Source organism: Tenrec ecaudatus, chromosome 9 (genome assembly GCF_050624435.1).
Source record: "Tenrec ecaudatus isolate mTenEca1 chromosome 9, mTenEca1.hap1, whole genome shotgun sequence".
Taxonomy (NCBI): Eukaryota; Metazoa; Chordata; class Mammalia; order Afrosoricida; family Tenrecidae; genus Tenrec; species Tenrec ecaudatus.
Window position 1 is genome coordinate 55833140 of NC_134538.1, and position 19608 is coordinate 55852747.

Below are 19608 nucleotides of genomic sequence, written 5' to 3' on the forward strand. Positions count from 1 at the left end.
TTTTCACTGGAGCTAAAGCCTGCAGAGAGCTGCCAGTAGGGTGCTTTGCAGAACACTGTTGCTGAAACAAAATGTTTTGAAGTAGAGCGGGGCAGATAAATGATGGGAGCAGGAGCCAGCAAGCAGTAACTTCTGTCAGGTGCGGTGGGAAATCTGGAAGCCATCATTCCTGCCGCTATGCAAATCAGGATGGCTAGCCAAAGCTCCTGAATTTGGTGATAAATAGCTTTAATCCTCATCTCTTGAATTAAAATACCATTTTTTACATGAACCATTTCACAAGGATATGCTTCACTCAACCTAAGTGCAGTGTTGGCCTCAAAGGTAATCATGGAACAACCTGGATAATTCAGACACGAGCAGCTCTGGGCAACCTGTATTAGCCTGCAGACACAAACATTCAAAAAAGCTGAAGATAATCCTTCTCATGTGCCCTTGAGGGTTGACGCCCCTCCACCCCCCTACCTGCCCCCCACCCAATCTTTTCTCAACACTCGCTTCTATGCAGGAGTTGAGTAGGACACCCTGCACTGGTTACCACAGACTGCCTCTTTTTCCTCCACCACACACATCGTATTTCCTCCCCCTGGGTATAGAGAGATACCAATTAAGGCCTTAGAATTTCATAAGCAGTTCTGTTTATGTCTCTTAAGACCAAAGTATAAAATTATAGCTCTGTTTAGTAACCTGTTTAATTTTGTTACTGACACCATGATTGAAAATCATATTGAAATAGAGCTACTGTTAATTTCAAGATTACGGTGGAGTGAGCCCCTTAGGCCTGTTTGTCCAAGCTAGGCATAGAATCAAGAGGTTCAAGTAATTGGAAGGAATGAATAGGTGATATTAAGTTGTCTGAGTCGGAGAATAATAGATGCAATGGAGAGGATTTTCAATTCAGTGAGGTGAGAAATGGGGAAGGATGTAGTATTTGGTGAATAGCCATTCATTCTCTCACTCACCAGACATTAGTGTGCAGCTTCTTAGTGTCGGGTCTTTTTAAACTGAGCATAAAATGATGAGTTCAGCTGCAAGGACCTCATTGAATGGGAATGAAAGAGGCCTGTGGAAAGTTAGAGATACCACGAGGGAGGTGGGCGTTGGGCACAGAAAGCGTTGGGCACAGAAAGCAGGGAATATGTTTTTTTCTTTTCTTTTTAGGTACGTTCATTTATGGGCACTGTACCAGTTCCAATCTTAAGGCATTTAGTTCCATTATCATGAATACCTTTTCCTAAAGAAACTATTTGATTAACCTTCAAAGAAAAGGTGACCTAACAATAAAACCTGATGCTTTACCACAGGGCTTTCTGCTTCCAAAATGTGATCAAGCTGGAAATCAGAGGCAGGGCCAAGGTTGAATCATGGAGACATCAATTTAAACACTTTGGTTTGCAGCACTTAGATTTAGTTCAAGTTGAGTGGGCCATTTAGAACTTTCAGGAGAAGCTGCCTTTGGAGGAAGTTAAGAAACATCCTATATTCAGAGGGACTTGCCCAGCTGGTAGAAGTGGTCCCAGGCAATGCTGGGGCTGCATTTTCTTTAATGCTATGCCTTTTCAAAGAAGGTTAAACAAAGGAGTTTCATCAAACTTTAAATTATTACCCCACCCCCAAATATAAATGCAGATAGATGCAAGGGATAACATTATTCTAAAGTGAATTCCTAATTTTATGCTCTTAAGATTCTGGCTCTTATAATCATGCTGTTCAGAGAATATGCTACATCAGCCGTATGGCGATTGGAATTAGTGTGACATATACAAAACTGCTCTTTTACCTTTTATTTTTAAATTACATGCTGCTTTTAAAAATGTTTGGTTATTAAAAGAAAAATAAAACAGATAAACACATTAGGGTTGAGTAAAGTAGAGCTTTGAAATAATCAGTAAGGCAATTTGGATAAATAAAGCCTCCACATATTAATTTTTAAGAAATAAAAGTTGTTAATATTGTTTGCTTTTGATAGGACATTAAATCAAGGTTATAGCGTCATCGCTCATTGTAAAGATTATACGCAGGTCTGCTTGCAGTGCTGGAATCCACTCCACGGAGGGAGTTTTGAAAGAGTGAGTGTAAGGTTTAATATTTAAAATATATTTCATTTTGGGTGTTATGCAGAATTTGTAAGTACACAAAGTCCCACAAATGTTTTCTATGCCTTTCTTTTCCTAATATTCCTACTAATTGCATATTTAACTTTATTAGTTTTATTATTGGGAGAACAAGCATTATAATGAGCAAAGCAATTTAGTCATGATTTTTAAATTAAGAACATACAAGTAGACATTTTAAATGGCGGAACACTACCCTAGCTCAACTTTGTTTTATAAATGGGAAAAATTCTGTCCAAAATGTTTAATATATTTGTGGAAAAGCCAGGGTAGAACTCAGGTATACAATTCCTACTGCAAGATAAGTAGCCACCCCTGTGACACTATTAAAATTGGTTTATATTACTTTAAATTATTTAATTTAAAAGTATCTTCACCAAGGAAACATATGACCTTTTTAGTGTTTTCCATACAGTTGTATTGATTCTATTTCACTTATCAGTAAGAACAGACCAATACTCCATAGCTTTGTATGTTTGCTACTAGTTTTGTAATGCAATCTTATTAATATGGCACAGGAGGAGAAAAAAATCCTACTCAATTCCATAAATTGTGGTTGTTGGTTGCCAATAACTTGGCTCTGTGCATGTCGACCTCCCTGATTTTATGCTATCTCCATAATCTTTGATGTTTCTTTCTTTTTTTCATATTATTGTTCAATGCATTAACCTTATTATTGACTGTTCCCAAATATTATTGCTATTTTATACTTCATGTTTCTTAAAATTGCTAACATAGTTTTTCAGTTTCTGTCTTCTTTTTTTTTTTAGTGTTTATTTTATTGGGTCATCTTAAATCACAATCCATACTTATATCCATTGCGTCAAACACATCTGTACATGTGCTGTCATCATCTTTTTCAAAATATTTTCTTTCTGCTTGAGCCCCTCGTATCAGCTCCCTATTTTTTCCCTCCCTCCCCCATGTCTCCTTGATAATTTATAAATTCTTATTTTTTCATGTCTTATACCAACCGCTATGTTTCAATCCATGTCTGTGGCTACTGTTTCCATTCGTATCATTAGGGCTTTCCTCGCGTTTTCATCCTCTACTTTACCAAATATGAATGTCCTTTTCCAACAATTGGTCTTCCCAGATGATGTGTCCAAAGTAAATACGATGAAGTCTTACTATCCTCACTTCTCAAGAATATTCTTGTAGTTTTTCTAACATTATTTTGTTGTTGTTCTTCTTCTTGGGGCAGACCCTAGTATATTCAATATACCTTGCCACCACCAAAGTTCAGATGCCTAGATTACCATATTTCTGTCCCATAATCCATGGGTACGTGATAGTTCATCTTTCTGGAATGTCCTCCAATCACCAGTCATCTTTCCAACATATCTGCAAACAAATTTTTGTTTTGTGAGTCTCTGTCCATTCATGATCTCCATAAGGAAGCTTCCTCTGATCTTACCATAGCATACATTTTCTGGTTTGTTATTTTTATTGACCTATTTTGTTTCTGTGTGTGTTAGGCAGGATTCTTTAGAGAAACAAAACCAGGACACTTATGATTACATATATAAAAGGATAGGTTATATAGTAAGAAGGAAAATAATGCTAATTAGTCCTTACAGCAGTACCCAGGGCTCAATTTAAATCACTTTTGTGGACTAGTTAATGTAAGGAAGGTTCTTCAACTCATGGGGCTGCTGGACCAAGGTCAAGGAAGCAGACAGAGGAGTCTGCCCTCAGGCAAGACAAGCAAGGTGGGGCAGCAACAGCAGGAAGATAAGGAAGTTGAGTTTAACCGAAGTCAATAAGTAGCTTCAGAGGATAGATAAGCCTGAACTGTCCAAGGAATACTCTAGAAGTGTGTGGTGAAGCAGGTCTCCTGGCACCTCAAGCTCTAGAGAAGCACGCCCAGCAGGGGAACTGATTCACAACAGTGCAGCAAAGGACTAATGCAGACAGCAAAGTGCTGGTCCAATCACCAGGGAGAAAGAGAGAAAGGGGCTGGCCTTGAAAAGCCATTTATCTCATCACCCTCCAATCAAGCTGCAACCTGATTAAACTCCACCCATATGCTAAGGAAGCCTAGTTGGCACAATAAACCTAATTATCACAAATGTGTTTAACTCTGTATTAAGACCCCAAATCCTTTAGAGGACTTCATTCAGATTTAAGTGTCTAGCTTAATACTTGCACATGTTTTCGCAAAATTTAGCTTATTTTACAACCTCTCCTCAATTTTGCTTTCTTATTCATAAGTAAAAAGTTTGAGTGTTATTTAAACTTCCAACCTAATTTTTTTAACTTCATGAACACAGAATTATACTTTTTATTTCATAAATTGGTGCATTATTTCTTGAGTAAATACACAGTTGTTATAAAATAATGACTGATTTCAAGATGATTAAATATTCATTTTATAAACCAAGAAATTATGGGGGAAATTAATCTGGATTGAACCCGCCACCACTGAGTCCATTCTGATTCATATTCCACTCAAGACAGAGTAGAACTATTTTTCTGTACATGCGATGCTACAAATCATTATGAGACCAGAAAGTCTCAGTTTTCTCCCACAGAGGGGCTGGTGGGTTCACATTGCTTAGCCTGGAGGTGCCCCAACATGTAAACCACTATGCCACCAGGCATTTTTGTAAATTTTCAAGGAGCGTTTAAATTAAAACATATACTCAAATGCATTCTTTCCCCCCCAGTTTAATAGTAGTATTAGTTAGTAAATGAATCATTTTTGTGTTATTTCACAAAAAACTTTTAAAATCTGATAATAATATGTTCCCACAATTACATATTTATGCTTTTACTCTCTGTTTTAGTTTTGGTCAAAGCATGTTGTTAATATTTTGAGCCATATGTGCTCCTTCCTTCACCCATTTTGCCGAGCTGATCTTTACACACAATTTATGGAAGACTGTGTGAGATTATTTAAATTATCTTATTCAGCTTCAATCTGTAATAAATATTCTTCCCATCAGTTGGCTCTACATTACTTCTCTTCCAGTTTGTGGTACTGTGTTGGATTGCATGTTGCTATGATACTGAAAACGATCACCAGTATTTTAAATATCAGCAGGGTCACTAGGTGAATAGGTTTCACTGTAGTTTCTAAACTAAGAACATACTATAAATATGAATAACTGTCCATTTCTCGGGGTTTAGATTCGGAAATTCTAATGAATAGCAATAAAATGCTGTCTGATATAATGCCAGAAAACCAAATTTGTTTAAAAGCTTTGTATTTAAATTTTTTTTACAAAACAACCTTGTTACCTTCAAAATACTTTACATTACCCTTAATACATTTGTCAAATCTGTGATTCTATTCTCAGAGACATTTTTCAAACCCATCTGTTTGGATGGCTGATAGCACCTCCCTCATTTTTTTTCTTCACCTCTTCTACTTCGTCAAATCACTGTCCTTTCATGTCCCTCTTTATTTACGGAAACAAAAAGAAGTCCCATGGAGCGAGGTCAGGTAAGTAAGGGGAGTAGGGAAAGAGAGGCATGCTGTTGTTGCCCAAAATTGGTGTGCTACGATGGCTGCATGAGCAGGTGCATTGTCGTGTTGGCAAAACCAGTCCTCTGTCTGCCACGAATTAGGCCTTTTTTTGTCTCGCACGGTTATGCAGTCTTTTCAGAACCTCTAAATAGAAAGCTTGATTAACTCTCTGACCTGGTGGAATGAACTCCAAATGCACTATCCCCCTCACATCATGAAAGCAAATGAGCTTCATCTTGATCTTTGATTTCACCTGATGAGCTCTTTTTGGGTGAGGTGATGATGGTGTCTTCCACTGGTGTGACTGATGTTTGCTTTGGGGGTTGTAAGAATAGTACCATGTCTCATCACCAGTAATGACCTTGGGAAAAAGTATAGACTGATTTGGAGCTGTGCTTTCAAAGCACAGCATGTTTCCATCTGACACTCTTTTTCCTTGTCAGTCAGGATCTGAGACAGATTTTTCAGTGACTCTTCTCAGTCCTAAATCTTCTGTTAAAATTTGCTGAGCCATGCTCCAAGATAATCCATATAACTGCCCTTTCTCTTCAGTGGTCCGTCATTGGCTCCAAGCACAAGTGCAGACATTTTGTGGACAGTTTCATTTGTTCAGGAAGTTGATGGATGTTGAGAACAAGGTTTGCCATCAATCAATATTCACCTTTTTTGAAAGAGAAAACCACTCATGCACTTGAGTTTTTCCAAGAGTGTTGTCCTTATAGGCTGTGTTCAACACAACAGTTTCTGTGGCATCTTTCCCGAGCAGGAAACAACATTTCACAGCCTCATTTTGCTCTCTTATATTGGCCATCACAAAAAACAAGGTTCAAATGAAACTGCCTTTATGAAAAATTCACGGTGACCAGAGAGAACCTTTGCACACAGTGATTCTCAGAATGGTTCTCTGTGAATTAAAACTTGGTATGTATAAATCACTAGGCATCCACTGACTCTGCTCCTAATCCTATTCCATTACCAAAGCAAATTTCTTAATAGATATCCAGTCCCCATGTAGGCATGTCCCATTTCCATCTCTTGACTTCTTAGAGGTGGTAAAAATGAACCTGATTTTCTAGTCAACAGAAAGGAATTTGCAGGTGTTTACATGTTCACAGTTTGACAGACAAGCAAATGTAGGTAGCTAAGTGTGAATGCCAAAAGATGCTACTTAAAGACTCATTTGTGACCATGGCTTCTGGTAGATAATGAATACCGACATGGTGAGAAGATAAGCCACGGGATATACTAATGCCAATTTCAATTCCTCTTGACCTTAAAAAGAGCAATGCATTCTACTCTACCCGAGAAAGAGTTCCTTGGCCAAAGACTAGTGAAGGAATCTAGTAATTATCTCAGTAACTTAAAAACAAGCGACCTCAATGTCATAGGGTCAATTGCAACTCATAGCAACCCCATAGGACAGAATAAAACCGCCTCTGTTTGTTTCTAAGACTGTACATCTTCAGAGCAGAATATTAGAAAGCTTCATCTTTCTCCTGTGGACTAACTGGTGGTTTGAAACTACTGACCTTGTGATTAACAGCCCAAGGCATAAAGCAAGGGAGTAGGAGCCAGCAGCATCTAAGTTCTTTTAACTTGAATTAGATAATTCTCCTAATATATCTTAATGCATAATCATATAAATTTCAGTACAATAACCTCACAAAATTATCATATGCATATATATACACACACTCATACAATGGAGTATCAGTTTGTGGAAAAATGCCATTATCATTCAATTCAAGTTTTCACGAACTTTTTGAAGCCCCCTTGAGTGTGTATATGTGCGCATATGTTTATTTTTGTTTTTAGGTTCCATTGAGTTGGTTCAGACCCATAGCAACCCTATGCAAATCAGAATGAAACACTGACAGGTCCTGCACCATCCTCACAATTGACCCTATGCTCGAGCCCATTGTTGAGCCACTTTGTCCAACCATCTCATTGAAGACCTTCCTCTTGTTTGCGGTTCATCTACATTATCAAGTGTGATGTCCCTCTCATGGGACTGGTCTCTCCTGATAACATTTCCAAAGTATGTAAGGTAAAGTATCATCCTCCTGGTCTCTCAGGGGCATTCTGGTTTTACCTCTTCCAGGACAGATTGGTTTGTCCTGTTAGCAGTTCATGGTACTTGCAATCTTCTTCTCCAGCACAATTCAAATGCATCAATTCTTCTTTGGTCTTCTTTATTCATTGTTAACTTTCACATGCATTGGAGGCAATTAAAATAAATGGCTTGGGTCCATTTTTTAGGATTTTGATCTTCGTTACACTGAGTTGTTATCTTTGATCTTCATGTGCAAATGCCTCAAGTCTTTCTCACCTTTAGCAAAGACGTTTGTGTCATCTGCATCTCGAAGGTTGTTAATAAGCTTTCCTCCAATCCCTGTGCCACATTCTTCCTCTTGTACTGCAGCTTTTATGATGATTCGCATAGCATACAGCTTGAATAATCATGGGAGAGGCTACAACCCTGCTGCACACCTATAGGTACATCATGATGAATGGAGACAAAAATTAACGTTGTCAAAGATTTTGCCTTGCTTGGATCCACAAGCCATGCTCACGGAAGCAGCAGTCAAGAGATCAAAAGATGCACTGCATTATGGAAATCGGTTGCACAAGAGCTCTTTAGAGTACTGGGAAAAAAGAATGTTACTTCAAGGAGTAAGGCACGCCTGAGCACAGCCATGGTGCTTCCATTGCCCCATATCCATGTGAAAGTTGAGCAGTGAGTAAAGAAACTTTCGGAAGAATTGATGCTTTTGAATTGCGGTGCTGGTGAAGGGACTAGTAAGCACCAGGGGCTGCTGAAAGGTCCACCCTTTCTGTCTCGGAAGAAGTAGGGCCAGTGTCCTCCTGAGAGGCAAGGATAGTGACACTTTGTCTTACATAATACGAACATATTGTCAGGAGCGACCAATTCCTGAGAAAGGACATCATGCTTTATAAAGCAGAGAGGCAGAGAAAAGAGGAAGGCACGAAAGAGAGGGATTGGTGCATAACTTTGATGGTGGATAGATATAAATCTATCACAGACAGCATTGTGCTTCATGATTGGTTTTGAAATGTCCTTTTTGAAAATGAACACATTGCTCTTGATTGTGCCGTCCTGGCATAGTAAACCATATGATCTTCTGATTCAAAATGGCCAATGCCAGTTAATGTCACCTCCTGAATGCATAGGATATTGGTATTTAAATAAACATCAATTTTATTTTTGGCCACTTCTAAGTTTCCTAGATTCAGATGTCATACATTCCAAGTGTCAATGACTAGATTTATGCAGTTGTTTATTCTCACCTCAAGTTGTGCCCCATCGGCCAATGAAGATCCCGAGGGCGCCGCTCCCACGGGATTTGCTCTTTTCATGTCACCATGGTCAACTCCATGCTGAGAAAGCATCTCAGTCACATTTTGAGTGCTTTCTGACTGGAGGAGGCCCATCCTCTGGCACTATCTCCAACAATATTATTTTTCCATTTATTAGACCTTCAAAATATGACAACGGTTTGAAGCTATGCATGAGATTTTCAGTGGCTACTTCCACCAAAGTGGACAGCCTCCTTCTACATTGTCTGCTCTCAGTCTGGAAGGTCCACTGAAAAGCATTCACTTGGAAGACCTGAGTTCATTTGAAACACCTGTGTCATCGCTTCCAGCATCACAGTCACACACACGCCACCACAGAGTACAATCCTGACAGTGTTTGGTGTATATATTTATACTTATGAAATTTAATAAATAATCCTTCCTAGCAGTGAAATCTCTACATATGTTAATGTAAAAACTGTTTTGAGAGAGTCATATATGTCACCCTTCATCAAACAAAGTTGTGGCCTCAACAACTCAGCTAGCTGAGCATTGGGATATCCTAGAAAGTTATTGAAAATTACATGCTCAAACATGGATGTGAACATTATGTTAAGTGAAATAAATTAGTCATAACAGGATATATTTATATGTATTATGAACTCACTAATATCATGTAAGTTGAATAGTCAAGCATTTTGAGAACAGACATTAATCGTGTTTACCAGGGATGAGAGTGAGGGAGAATGGGGATTTACTGTTTAGGAATCATTGGGTTACTTTTTATGGTGTTAGAAAATATACAGCTATTGGTGATAATTGCACAATTACATAGTATTATAATTGGTGTCACTGCATTGTGTATATCAAAGATGATGAATTAGCAAATGTTATATTATCTGTAATTTTACAATAAGAAGCGAAATATAGACACGCACACATGCAAACACACATGTACACACACTTCTAAAGACAGTAGTTCTGATTCTACATAAGACCTGGAGATCTCCATTTTTTTTTAAAAGGTGCCTGAATGAGTCTGATATACACCTTGCTTTAGAAACCATGGTTCTAATTATATTATACACTACTCTCATTAGAGATCTACTCATATAGCATAATGATACTCATGTCTAGTCACTTGACTTGTGGATTGCGTTTCTTCAGCCTGAGACAGAATCTGTAAGCCTCCAGAGGACTAACATGCTGTTTCATGACGTGACTTTCGAGGGCTTTTAACTCTCAACTCACAACACATTCCACACAAATACTACTTACTCTAGTCCCTCGTAGAGGAATTCACAGACTATTCCACATTCCTTTTTATTTTATACTTTGCCCTTTTCCTTTGCCCTTTTATACTATCCACATTTTCTAGTCTACCTGCAAACTCTTATGGATGTTTACCTTAATGACCCTTTGATTGTGACTGCTTTCTGATTTATCCCTCTAAATATTTTAAATTCTGTCTTCTCTTATCGATGTTTGAGCAATGTCCATCTCTAATAAAACATTGGCTATACCGATCAAGGTTCTTGGTGTATATTTTTACAACTACCTGTCGATGATGACAGAAACCAGGGTCTGCCACACACTCCCTAAATGTCTGATAAATGAAGAGTTATCTCAGATAGACACTTTTATTCCTAACTCTGCTTTTACACATCTGTTAGTGGTGCTATGGCAAATAAGTTACTTTCAACATGTGGCATTAAAAAAATGCTTTCCTTTGTTTCCTCAAACTGGGACACTGTTTTTCTCTTTATTGTATTTCAGTTTGGTGTTTATGAACTGTAAAATCAATTTAATACATCTGTTCTGTTATCAGACCAATTTTCTTTTAATACATTTTATATTGGATTTTCTGGAATAATTTAGAGTGAATCACTGGATAAACTATTGATACAGCTGATCGATCAAGCTGTACTCTCCCCTTTAGGCAGAGTTTAGGATCGTAATTACGGGCCTGCTTCTTTTTATTCTCCTGACATCTCTGCAAAGCACTGTGCATAAAAGGTCACTTTCAACAACTTTTCATGGGTGGCAGGTGGCTTAAATTTGTACTGGTTTACCGAGATTTGCATGGAATCACCAAATGATCACTCAGGATGGTCCATACATTGATATAAGCCCAGCTTACATTTTACGTTTAAGCGTAATTTTAATCTCTGATTGCTGAGAGCTATCTTCAGAATTACTCTGTGCTCACAAGAGTAGAGAAAGAAAAGCACAAAGAGTTGAGGATTCCTGGACTGAGGGATGAATTAGAGTTAGACACCAAAGTTAGACATCACATAAAGGCTGTGCTGGGCTCACCGTTACCTGTGGCACTCTTGACATGCAAATTGAAGCTGCAAAGTGCCCTGGGTACTGAAGGGTGGGGCAGAATAAAGGAAAGGTACCTGCAATGGCTCTTCCCCCAATCTTGTTCCTTAAGCTTTCTCAGAAAGGGCCTCAGGTTAAGAACACAGAGGAAAGAAGAGAGGAGATACCAAGAGAAACAGAGGCAGAACCCCACGAAGGACTGCCCTGTTCTGATGATAAACATCGGGGAGGAGAGCAAAACTTGCTATTCTTTTGGCTTTGAGACAGGAATATTGGTGTGAATGCATACGATATTATTTTAACCAATAAACTTAAACAAGGGACCCTTTCTCTTCATTCTTTCACACCCATGCTTTTCCTTTCAAAAGCAAGACCAGATCGATACACAGTGAGATATTTTGTTCTTGATGTTTACTTGTATTGGCACATAAATTACCTTTATAGAGCATGTCTACACAGAGACCCAGGTGTGTTCCTTTTAATAAACAGGGATGTTCTCATTTTCTGTGACCTGTGTTATGACTCTTGATTTTATAAAGTTCTTCCCATTGTTCCATCTTCTTGCTGCAGGTGAGCCTCCCAGGAAGGTGGTGCTTGCACGGGGTACACAGCTGCTTGGCTCACAGATGGCTGCTCTCCTGAGGAAGAGGCTGCTCCACACTCTCCGGGCCTGGAGAGGCACGCTATCGGACCTGCTGCTACCTGTCCTTTTTGTGGCCTTGGCCATGGGTTTATTCATGGTGAGACCTTTGGCCATCAAGTACCCTCCCCTCAAATTGGCACCTGGCCATTATGAGAGGGCAGAAGCATATTTTTATAGGTAAGTTGCTTTTTTGTCTTCAAAATAATTTCAGGAGAGCTTATGAATAGAAGTCACCTTGACACTTTTGAAGATTTTGTGTATTTTAAAATTTCCAAAGGGAAAAATATAAATGTGATTTTCATTGTTTTAGACGTATGAGTTAATAAAGAAGTACTGATGACCCAGTGGCACATTGGTTTATAAGCTGAGCTGATAATTGCAAGCTTAGTGGTTCAAATCCACAGCCCATCCACAGGAGAAAGACGGGCTATCCTCATAAATATTTACAGTAGGGGACCCGAGGAGCACTTCTACTTTTCCCTATGAGCTGTAATTGACTTGATGGCAGTGTTGTTGTTTCTATTTTTGCTTGAGTTAATAGGAGTAACCTTCGAGAAGCTCTTGCTGCATTCAGGGCTAGTCTTATTGGGAGACTCCATAGGACAGAAAGTACAGGGCTTGTCTCCTGCGTGTCTCTGGGCACACTGGGCCTCCTCCGGCCTCAGGATCCCCTGCTCTGTCAGAGTGACACGGCACCATGGGCTGATACGCAAAGGGCCCAATATGTACAAGTCCACAGTAGGAACTGATAGGGTCGTAAGTTTCCAGAATTCATAACTTCTAGTATTTTTTGAAAGTATAGAAATTATATCTTTTATGATACCTTCAAAAGATGGTCTTCAGGCAGCAGTTATCCATAAAGACTATAAACTTTTTAATATCAGTTTAGATCACATTGTGTTGTCAATAAATTCTGACCATCCTGGCTTTTGCCACCAGAAGTTCTCAGAGCCGTATGGGTCTTCGGTCCCAGATACTTGACTGTGGAACTGAAACAGCAACCCCCTCTCTCCCGGAATTTGGCTTGCTCCTGATTCCATTTAATTGCTGTCTCAGGACACGGGACTGCCTGCTGTATGGCAGGAGTTACCATCGCTCTGCCTCTCTTAGCAGGCACTGCTACTGTGAAAATGCAGTTTTTCCTGCCGTTATTCCCATTTTCAGGAAGACAGGATTACTGGATCCCAGGAACTCCTTATTAGTGACTGCAGACTCTTTATTTGTGACTGAGATATTTCATGGTCTGGACAACTACGAAGACAATACTCGCTCTGCTTTGTCAATACATTTTAAAAATGTAATAAGCTAGTCAACGAATGCTAATATACATGTAACTTAAAATGGAATATAATTTGGAATTAGCTTTAAATAAATATAGACACAGACATATGTAATTTGTTTCTTTGCCTTTCCTTTAAATATATTTTCCCCTCTGCATTTTTAATTTGCATAGGGTCTGGTTTTAAGAGTGAAATCTTACAATAATCCTGTTTACAGAAATGCATGCACATCTCTCTCAAATATTATGCCCTTAACCGATTTTTCAAGTCTTTCTGGCAACATATTTTATTTCCTTCCTCTCATCCTTCTTTTTTGAAATGTTTAAAATTAACATAGTTATATGAGAGTATCTGCTGATGCTTCAATTCTGGCTAGTGTTATTCTTCTGCAACTACTTAGAGCTTTTTAGAAATAAAATATATTAAATATGTTTCTTGAAGGAAATATACAAAACTCATGTAATAAAAAAAGGAATACATAATTACATATTATTTTACCAGATATATACACCGTAGGCATATTGGTTCATAATCTTCCACACAGCATCACAGTATATTACATTTAATTTCATGGACTTTTTGTATTTTAAAAATGATCAAACTAATATTTTTTGTGGTGTGATTTGTCAATTAATGTATATGCATAACTGTTCTTGTGAATCAGTATGCCTACATCATACCTTTTGAGGATAGTGCAATAGTATATTATATTGAGGTCCTATTATTATTTCCAAAAATAATCTCTATTTTGTGGCACACAGAAGTTTGTTATTTTATTTGTTTAGAATGTTACGCTGTCATAGGTAATGCTTATGAATATTTTTATTAATCATTCAAAATCCATCATTTTTTCAAAGTGGTTCCAACTTATGGCAACTTAGTTTATAGTAGAGTGAATTATAATTGTTGGCATAATGGTGTCTGTATTTATGGATGTCATGTTTACCTAACTTGTTAAGGGCTATCTTTTTGTTGTTGTTGTTGTTGTTTTTGCTGACTCTCAATTCTATGAAACATGATGTCTGTTTCTAGCAATTGCTCTTTCCAAAGCAAGGTGAAGTTTTGCCATCCTTGAAGTAAGGAATCTAATTGTATTTCTGTTAAAGGCTGAGATGGCTAATTTCCCTTATAAGTGGTAAAAATGTATAGTTTCATAAAGTGATTAATTCTTCTATTCTACAAGCATTTATTGTGTACTACTCTGTGCCAACTATGGTTTGAGGTCGTAGACACACATGTATGAATAATCAGACTCAAATTCCTATTACTCATTCATGGACAGAGAAAGCCTTTTTTTAAAAAAAACTCTAATTTGTGCTTTATATATTTTAGACTAGTATCTCATTGCTTTATTAGGCAGCTTTTATATTTTTATTGAGCCCAACTATAGTTATATTTTAGCTATTAAAATTTACTTTATTCAAACATATTAAATGTCATCTATATCCTGTATAAGTCCCACACTGTCGCTTGCTTCTGATGAGCTCTTGTCTCCCCATCCCCACCCCCAACCCCATCTCTTTATCCTTCTAAGGCTGGTGACAGTTTTTCTACATGCTGTTCACTTCCTGGATACCCCTTTCTATCAATTCTAAACAGCCACTTGCTTTTTTACTGCATTTTAATTTTTGTAATTCTTTTTTAACCTGAAAACAATTTGGAACTGTTGTAGTGTTTCATGTAGTTATTCTACCATCCTATTTATTTATTTAGTAGTCATTTTATTGGGGCTCATACAATTGTTATCACAATGCATCCATCCATCCATTGTGTCAAGAACATATGTACATTTGTTGCCATCATCATTCTCAAAACATTTGCCTTCTACTTCAGCCCTTAATGTCTGCTGTTCATTTTCCCCCTCCCTCCCCACTCCCCCCTCCCTCATGAATCCTTCATCATTCATAAATTATTATTATTTTGTCATAAATTACACTGTCCTACATTTCCCCCTGCCTTCTTCTCTGCTGTCCCTCCCCCAGGGAGGAGGCTATAGGTAGATTCTTGTTATCAGTTCCCCCTTTCTACCCCACATTCCCTCCACCCTCCAGGCATCGCCACTCTCACCGCTGTTCTTGGAGGAGTTATATACCATTTTAATGATACTCTTTTATACAACATAGCTCTAAGTTATATTCAAAAAATACAACATTATAAATTCAAAAGCATTTTATGTGCTCTCAGTTTTAATTTTTATTTGACGTAGTACATTCTAAAATGACTTTGAATGTTAGAATTACAGATCTCAATATGTTCTTCTATTTTTGAGTCACTCTTTGAAGTCATGTTTCATGTATTTGTACCCATTTCTCACAAGTGTGCTCACATCATTAAGCTGAGCCGTCTACATATCTGATTCCGATACTTATCCTTTCAGGTGCAATTCCATCTGTCATGAGATGTGGTATGTCTTGCATCATAAATACCATATGTCCCATACTTTATGATTAAAAATTTGACCTTTATTACATTAAAAAATATTTTGACTTATATGAATGGGTACTATTAAACTAAAGTTAATTTGAACATGTCCCTAGTCTGGCTACCCTTTCAGCATGTTTATTTCTATTTTGGAATAGTCATTGAAGTAACCAACAAATTCATTTTTTTCTATCTGCTATTGTTTTTATTTTTTAATTTTAATAAATAATGTATTGGGGAAAGGTTCATATCTTATCACAATCCATACAGACATCCGTTGTGTCAAGCACATTTGTATATTTGTTGCCATCCTCATTCTCAAAACATTTTATTTTTACTTGAACTCTTGTCCCAAATATAAGCTCCTCATGTATTCTCCTTCCCTCCCCACCCTCCCTCCCTCATGAACCCTTGATAATTTATAGATTATTACTTTTGTTTCATTTCTTACACTGTCTGATGTCTCCCTTTACCCACATTTCTGTTGTCTATCCCCCAGGGAGGGGCTATAGCTAGATCATTGTAATTGGTTCCCCACTTTCTGCCCCCGACCTTCCCCTTCCCCTCCTGGTATGGCTACTCTCAGGGGTTTACTTGTCATGGATTCCCTGTGTTTCCAACTCTTATCTGTACCCATGTACATGTTCTAGTCTAGTTAGATTTGTAAGGTGGAATTGGAGTCATGATAGTTGGCGGGGAGGAAGGATTAAAGAACTAGAGGAAAGTTGTATGTTCCATCTGTGCTCTACTGCACCCCGACTGGCTCGTCTCCTCCCTGCGACCTTTCTGCAAGGGGATGTCCAGTTGACTACAGATGGACTTTGGGTCCCCACTGTGCACTGCCCCTCATTGTCAATGATATGATATTTTTGTTCTTTGATGTCTGATACCTGATCCCTTTAACACCTCGTGGTCACATAAGCTGGTGTGCTTCTTCCATGTGGGCTTTGTTGCTTCTGAGCTAGATTGCCACTTGTTTAGCTTCAAGCCTTTAAGACCCAGACACTATATCTTTTGATAGCTGGGCACCAGCAGCTTTCTCCACCACATTTGCTTATGCACTTGCTTTGTCTTCAGCGATCATGTCAGGAAGGTGAGTATCATAGAATGCCAGTTTAATTGAACAAAGTGTTCTGGTGTTGAGGGATTACTTGAGTAGTGTCCATCTGCTACCTTAATAGTAAACCTATAAATATATGTATATAGATCTATTTCCCCATCATCATATATAAATATATTTATGTACATGCATGTATTTAGACCTCTATAAATGCCTTTGCCTCCTAGTTCTTTCCTCTATTTCCTTTTACTTTCCTCTTGTCCCATTATCATGCTCAGCCTTCATTTGGGTTTCAGTAATTCTTCTTAGTTACATTGCCTTTGATCAAGCCTTATCAGGCCTCCTCCACCCTCCTTGCCATCTATTTCACATCACTGGTTGTTCCCTTCTCCTTGAGTTTGTTAACACTCACTCTCTTTCCCCCTCCTCTCCCTCTCCTGTCCACTCCCTGAACCATTGGTTCCATTGTTTTCTCCTCCAGATTATTTATCCCGCCTATGTTTTCTGGATAGAGATAATTATATGCACAAGACCAAGACAGAACAAAACAAAGCAACAAAACAAAACAACAACAAAGTCCAACTTAGTTCAAGGTCTGTTTGTTGACCTCTAGGAGTGTTTTCTGGTCCAGTCTGATGGGGTGTCATGCCCTGGCCCCAAAGGCTATCTTTGGTATTCCCTAGGGACTTCATTGCTCTGTACCCCTTGCTGTTCTCTTGCATGCCCTTAAGTGTTTCATCTCAGTGTGGTGGGGTCAGATTGGGCACAATTCCCTCACTGTGTCTCCAGTATTGTCCCTGTAGCACTATGGGTCAGTGAGGGACGTAGTTGGGCCGGCCCTATGGTCCTCTCTGAACAGGAATACCCTCCTCAGGACTTGGTGGGCCAGGATGTGCTCCACTCTCTCTTCCTCCACCTTCATTTGCTCCTGTGTGCTCTGATCAGACATGTTCCTCTCCCTGAGCTGTAGCTTCAGTGCTGTCCTCTGAAGTAAATTCTTCTGGGGGAAGGGGTACTGTCCATGTAGTTGGGATTGGGGCCAGCCCCTCAGACCTCTCTGTTGGTTCCCTGCTTCGTGCTGGTACGTTGCACTCACATATCCGAGCACTGGCTTGAAGTCTGGGTCCCTCTTTCCTTGTGAAGATATAACCAACACGCTCCCCTTGGGCGGGTTATTGCTGTGTTCCCCTGCTACCTATGCCGACCCCCTGTTTTAGTTGGCTACCATATGTATCCTTGGATTTGGTGTAGCCCTGCCATGCTACCTCAACCTCACCTCAGGAATATATGTAAATGGGAGCTTTTTTCCCTATGCCCCTTTTGTATTTTTAAACTTACCTCCATGGATTTATGTTGTACTTGTTCTTGTGTGCTTGGCTTATTTGGTTAAGCATAATTTCCTCCAGTTCTTCCCATGCAGCAATGTGCTTCATGCGTTCATCACTGCTTTTTAGGGGTGCATAGTACTCCATTGGATGTATGTACCACTGTTGTTTTTTTTAATCCACTCATCTGTTGATGGAAATTTGGGTTGTTTCCAACTCCTTGCGATTGTGAACTGTGCCACGATGAACACTGGAGCACAGATGTCTGGCTGTGGTTTGTTTCTTGCCTCTTCTGCGTATGTGTTTTAGATATCGCCAAGTTGATTTCCATAGTGGCTGTACATAACTACAGGTCCACCAGCAGTGGATGAGAGTTCCTGTCTCCCCACAGCCCCTCCAACACTTGTTGCTTTCTGATTTTTTGAATTGGGCTACCTTTGAGGGTATTAGGTGGTACCTCATTGTTGTTTTAATTTGCATTTCTCTTATGGCTAATGATAGGGAACATTTTCTCATATATTTGTTGGCCATTCAGATTTCAGACTCTGTGAAACTTCTGTTCAGGTCATTTGCCCATCTCCTCAGTGGGCAATTCATTTTTTTAGTTTTTTGTAGTTTTAGAGTATTGTAGATTTAGTAATAAGGTCCGATGTGTCATTGCTAAAGATGTTTTCCCAGTCTGTGGACTCTCTTATTACTCTCTTTGTGAATTATTTCTATGTACACAGGTGACTTATCTTAAGCATATTCCATTTGTCAATTTGTTACTCATCTGTATTTGTGTCCTTCCCTATTTCTGATAGCCTATGTGATCCCTGTGCCAATGTTCTCAGGTTTGTCCCAATTCCCTCATCAATGGCCCTAATACTTTGGGATTTTACCTCAAGGCTTGTGACCCACCTTGAGTTTATTCTTGTTCATGGAGTGAGATAAGGGTCTTGCTTACTTTTTCTGTGGGTACATATCCATTTTTTCTAGCACCACTTGTTGGAGAGGGCATCCACTTCTCACTTGGTATTTTTTGAGTTCTTATCAAAGATCAGTTGTCTGTATGCTGATGATTTTATTTATGGGTTTTCAGTTCGCTCCTATTTATCTGAGTATCTTTCATTGTACCAATACCATGCGGCTTTGACAACTTTGGCTGTATAACATGTGCTAAAGTCAGGTTAAGCAAGCCCGCCCACTGTGTCCTTCTTCTTGAGGAGTTCTCTGCTAATTTGGGCTTCTTCCCTCATCATATGAAGTTGGTAATTAGTTTTTCCAATTCTTTGGAGAAAGATGAGGGTAATTGTATTGGGATGGCATGAAACTTATATAGTGCCTTGGGCAGAACTGACATCTTGACTACATTGAGTCTTCCTTATTTTTAATGCTTCAGTTCTAGAGTAAATAGGAAGGACAAACTTTGATTTTATTAGAATAATAGTCTAGTTAGTTATGAAGAAATAAACAAGAAGCGACCATAGAGCATTCATAGAAAGGAAAGGGTGTTTTTTTCTTTGACTTACATTTCCTATTTTTGGGACATAAACAATAGAGGGTGTTGGTTATGCTCCTTTTCTAACTAATTGAAATCTTCTTGTCAGGGACCTACGGCCTTTCCTTTGTACACTGGCTGTTCTCTATTTACGATGAACACGTGGCTTG

At 38.7% G+C, this 19608-nt stretch overlaps 1 protein-coding gene across 1 annotated transcript in view; it reads left to right on the top strand.

Annotated features, from left to right (window-relative positions):
- Positions 1-19608, top strand: part of ABCA13 (ATP binding cassette subfamily A member 13) — a 458452-nt gene that overhangs the window by 278969 nt on the left and 159875 nt on the right. Inside the window, exons 37-38 of the mRNA XM_075557314.1 lie at positions 11085-11271; positions 11800-12049. Coding sequence (XP_075413429.1) covers positions 11085-11271; positions 11800-12049 — 437 coding nt within the window. The remainder of the gene's footprint in view (positions 1-11084; positions 11272-11799; positions 12050-19608) is intronic.